Below are 4,897 nucleotides of genomic sequence, written 5' to 3' on the forward strand. Positions count from 1 at the left end.
ATAAGTGTTAGTTTAATCCCTCGTTGGATGGATGATGGGTAATAGGATATGATCACTAGACTAGGTTACATAAGATGTGGGACTAAGGGGTAGATTTTGGACTAGGCTACATAAGATGTAGGACTAAGGGGCAGATTTTGTCTTATGTAGGGCTCTTAAACTCCATACCTACTATCTAAAAGAAAAAGGCAGGCCTGTACTGAATCATTCACTTGTTCTACATAGTGTTAGATAAGAAATGGGTCATGTGTGAGAGGGAGGGACAATTAGGGCCGCCCATGCTCTAACACTACCTGCATGTTATCCAACAAGCATGGTAGCTTTTCGATTGGTAGGGATAAATCTATAAAGACCCAAATACACACAAGTGAGCGGGTCATAGCTCGAGGGAACTATGAGACACAGCGTTTTACCTGTGTGGCATCTATGGGTAGCAGGGTTGAAATTTGCAGTCTTCTGTGCTAAAACCTTTTTGCAACACTTAAAAGGGATATTTGTATGGCTTGTTAGGCTACTAAACTAGTGTTAACAAAGTTACATCCAAAGTTTAGGTGCTATTTGCCAAGCTGAATCAATCACATGGTGCATCAATGTTACCAAGATGGCATTTTAGACAAGTACAAGACATTCGAGTCATCTCACTAGCACTGATGCATCAACTTCTTTGTTTATCCATGAATCCTGATTTCGTTATCCACACAAGTATCTTGTGCATTGAATGGTTTGAATTAATATATGTTGGTGATGTAATACTATCACACAAAGGTTGAAGTTTTCTTATGCTCCATACAGTTGTTTCAGAAGCAAGTTTGCAATGCACAGCCTATTTTGGATCTTTTGAAAGGAAGGAATAGTGTACCGCTCAACATATATTAAGTACATACCCCGTACTAAAATAAATCTGTGTTTTAAGGAATGACCATATTAGATGCATTACACGTTCTAAATTCAAGCGAGCCATTTTCTTTGAAATATATGTTGCATATTCTAAATTAGAGCAAACCATGTACCATTGATGATAATGACTTGCAAAAGAGCTTTTTGTTAGTTAACGTTCGTTGTGTTAAAGCCACTTGTGGCATGCATAGCGAACTAGATTTTAGGGATCTGAAAGTAGAAAGAAAATTGCTCGTGTTCAATGCAAAAAAACTTGTTCTCTCTCAAGAGTATACACTGCACACGTTGCATATTCTAACTTGTACACGCTGCATATTCTAACTTCAAGTGCCATAATCATTGCATATTTTAAATTAGACGGCACACCTCACGTCACCCCCCTCTCTCTCTATCTCTCTCTCTCTCTCTCTCTCTCTCTGACCACAAAAAGAGCAAAACAGTAAACCAGTAAACTGTTCCCATAAAACCAGCAGTCAAATCCCAAAACAAAGCATACCATGACTCGACCAAAAATACCAAACGAAAACCTGTTAATGAACAAATAGGTTAAGTATCAACCCTACAATAAGCAACAGTTGCGGATAATCCTTCAAAAAACCTTTCCAACCAAAATTGCAAATCTTATGTCTTGCATCCAACATCCTGACAAGTCGTTTGAGGAACAAGTAGATACTAATAAGCCCTTACACACTCTAGAGCACAACAGTTGCAGCTATGATGTGTGCAAAATATTGAGTGCTCCTCCTAGGTTGTTAGCTCCATGATGGCACTGACAATATCTCCATCTGCAGATCTCAAGGCAGAAACTGCCTTTGACCTTGACACTCCGGCCTGCGTCATAACCAACTCAATATCCTTGGGCTCAACACCAGTCTCATCAACCTCCTCATCTTCTTCAGGCTCAAACGCTGTGGATGGTTCAGCTTTAGAAACCCCATGAGCATGTTCGGGAGCCTTAAACTGCTCTGCTGCTTGAGTTTGCAGCTGAGAACTCAAATCCTCAATTTTCGCCTCTCCAAAGATAATGTAGGTATCTGAAGCTGGACTTTTGAAAACATCTGGCTTAGAAATCACAAAGAGGATCTGTTGCAACACAACCAAGTTCCGACAATAAATCAGCCAAAGCATGCAGTTTCCCATCTGCATCATGGGTTAACAAGTGCACCTCTAGAAATGACTGATACCAAATGGATTTGAAAATTCTTTCACCTATAAAACCAGTAATGAAATGCAAGTTACATTTTTGTTTCTTTTGATCGTCACCCTGGTAACCCCAGTAACAGGTTTCATGCCCAGCTTCTGCATTGCTTTCCTACTCTTCTTCTCACTTCGACTCTGCTTAGATTTTCCATTTGCAAGGCTTCCATCATCTGTGCTACAATCAAGCAAGTCAAGGACCAACTACAGTTGAGCAGAGCAATAAAGCACAAAACCCTACTTTCCGTTTAATAGAGACCACGACAACATTTACCATCACCCTGAGCCTCTTCTAATTCCGGAGCGTCGTCATCGTCATCATCGTCCTCATCGTCCTCATCATCATCTTCATGGTCCTCGATAACTGGATCATCCTAGCAGTGTATGGAGATACAAGTCAGTTCAAAGAGAGACAACAAAGCGCTTTTGAGTTTGTTTGTGAATATATTAGGAATGTCTCCGAGCTAGAAACTTTCAGCTAGAAAAGTTACCAACCGGCATACATAAATAAATCCTAATTTCACCTAACTCTCACATTGAAAGTGCAAGTGTACATAAAAGACAGCACGTTGGCCTCCAAACGTCCACATGCGAAATTGCAAAGCTTAGAAATAGTGAGGAGAAGTGTTTGAAAATGATATAAACATGGATGATTGAGCTATACAATTTGAAGTGTAAATGGCTAAAACATGCCAAAACAAATTACATGTGAAAGGATGGGGACAGGCCTATGACCAACACTTGTTGGGAAGCCATATGCACGCCCCAATCCAGATGGCCGAAAATTAAATCATCAAGCTGTACTCAACCTTATTATGCATCGTCTTAAGACATGACAGGAATGCAGTCACCTGTCCAACCCTAGAACAAAAACAGCATCATCTTCTAACATAACAACCATACAACAAGGGGCCCAAGGAGTTTGTTCAGTAAAACGAAGATCATGCTCAAAGCCAAGGGCTCGGAATCATTTCACTCTTCCAACCATAAACATGCCTTACGGAAAATCCTAAACCCACCCTAGCTAACCATTCACACCATGTCCCAGTGTGTTCCAATCTAGCAACCAGTTTCAACACGGGGTGAATTCAAACTAGTATGAGCTGACCAAGTATCCCTTCAGTTAGGATAAATGTCAGTATCATCATGTTGACCACCAGGTTGTTGGAGATAGAACCACAAGAAGAAAGCGTCTGTGATGGTCTAGCAACCCTTTCTCACAAGAAAGAGTGGAGCTGGTTCGTCATGGTTGAAACCAGGTGTCAACCTTTAGTTAACATAGCACGAAAGATTACAACTGGCACACAAAATCTCAGAAAAACATGGAGAGAGAGAACATCAATACTTCCCAATTTTAGATCAGTTGCAACAAGACAAAATGAATCGTCCCGCATCTAAGGTGTGTTAATGCTCACAGGCGTATTCAAACTGGATGGAAGCACAATGTAAACATGACTGTGGTAGGCACCAAAATTGCAAGAAACAACACTAGCGTGATGTAAACTTAGCAAGTACCAAAAGCAAACCAGAAGGATCAATTATGATTTAGCAATCCAAAAAAGAACACTTTTTTTTCCATTCTTCTTATGTATAATTAGATAAGATTAAAAGACAAGGCTTGTTTAGTAATGGAAAGACAGGTATAGCTTCATCAGGCGTAGCAACATAATGGTTAAAAATGTGGAGTAAAGTGCAAATTCTTCATGAAAACAAAGATACAGCTTAGTTAGGGGTTTAATGATAAAGTATGCTAAGTGAGCTAGGTTCAGTATGCAAAATCCTAAGACATGGATCGGTTACATCCCTACGCTACTCTTTTTGCCATGCACGCCTACATGCTTATACATACATATAGACACTCCAATGAAGTTACCTATGGTTAGGGATACGTGTTACTTCTCACATGCACGATGACTAAACAAGACAGTCGACCGGGAGGTTAAGTAGAAGTGCTGTGTTAATCTCAAGGACTGAGCAAATTTTACTTAGGGTTTGCCGGCCAAAACAAAAGCAGCTTAAGACCACAGCACACACACTAACCGATCATAAAAGACCCTCCATCCAACACATCAGAGGCAAAGGAGAACAAAATGCCACAAAGGTAAAGGAACCTTCCTAATTAGGGTTTAGCATCGCACAAAAATATTCCCAAGGGTTGTCAAACAAAAAACAGAGAGAGCGCTAGGGAATAGGGTTAGGGCTAGGGTTAGGCTAACGTTACATGCGGTTAAGGATAAGATTGGGCTCAGTTGCAGACGATTAGGGTTCCGTGTGACAGTTCTCAGACCTCTTGAACAGAGATCAAAGAGGGTATACGCATACAGCTTTAGTGACACCAAAAAAAACCGTTGAGGAGGGCGGGGACGCGGTTGTACCTGGAGCTTCTGCTGCTCAAGCTCTGAGGCAAGCTCTGCTGCGCTCTCGGCCGTCATGGCTTCTTCGAGATCTGTCTGATAAAATGCAATATAACAAACGCAATAGCGGAAAGCACAACACTACTGTATCGGACCTTTTCAGAATTGTCCGGGTCTTCCTTTTATTGCCTTGGGCGGCTCAAGCAACCCAGTCAATGAGAGACCACTCTCAGGGTTACACACAACAACACTTTCAATGGGGAAACAAGAGACCACTCTCAGGGTTACAAGATTGTCCACTGCAACACTTTCAATGGGGAAACAAGAGACCAGTACACATCATAGCTCCTCCAAGAGGGTTACAAACACGTTGGATTGTGTTGATGGGCTACACATCATAGCTAGCCCAGCAAAGGAAATGCCAGTTCCTGTATCAACATGCAGCTTTT

The 4,897-nt window shown here is 41.2% G+C and overlaps 1 protein-coding gene across 1 annotated transcript; it reads right to left on the bottom strand.

Annotated features, from left to right (window-relative positions):
• Positions 1-1,408: 1,408 nt before the first annotated feature.
• LOC147631604 (nascent polypeptide-associated complex subunit alpha-like protein) lies at positions 1,409-4,626 on the bottom strand. Its single transcript, XM_086808125.1, has 4 exons — positions 4,470-4,626; positions 2,369-2,468; positions 2,137-2,267; positions 1,409-1,980 (listed from the first exon to the last, which is right to left on the bottom strand). Exons 1-4 carry the CDS (start codon positions 4,524-4,526, stop codon positions 1,642-1,644), a joined length of 627 nt encoding a protein of 208 aa, XP_086664251.1. The 5' UTR covers positions 4,527-4,626; the 3' UTR covers positions 1,409-1,641.
• Positions 4,627-4,897: the final 271 nt, after the last annotated feature.

Source organism: Cibotium barometz, chromosome 14, assembly GCF_041138505.1.
Source record: "Cibotium barometz isolate CiBa-2024 chromosome 14, ASM4113850v1, whole genome shotgun sequence".
In the NCBI taxonomy this organism is placed as follows: Eukaryota; Viridiplantae; Streptophyta; class Polypodiopsida; order Cyatheales; family Cibotiaceae; genus Cibotium; species Cibotium barometz.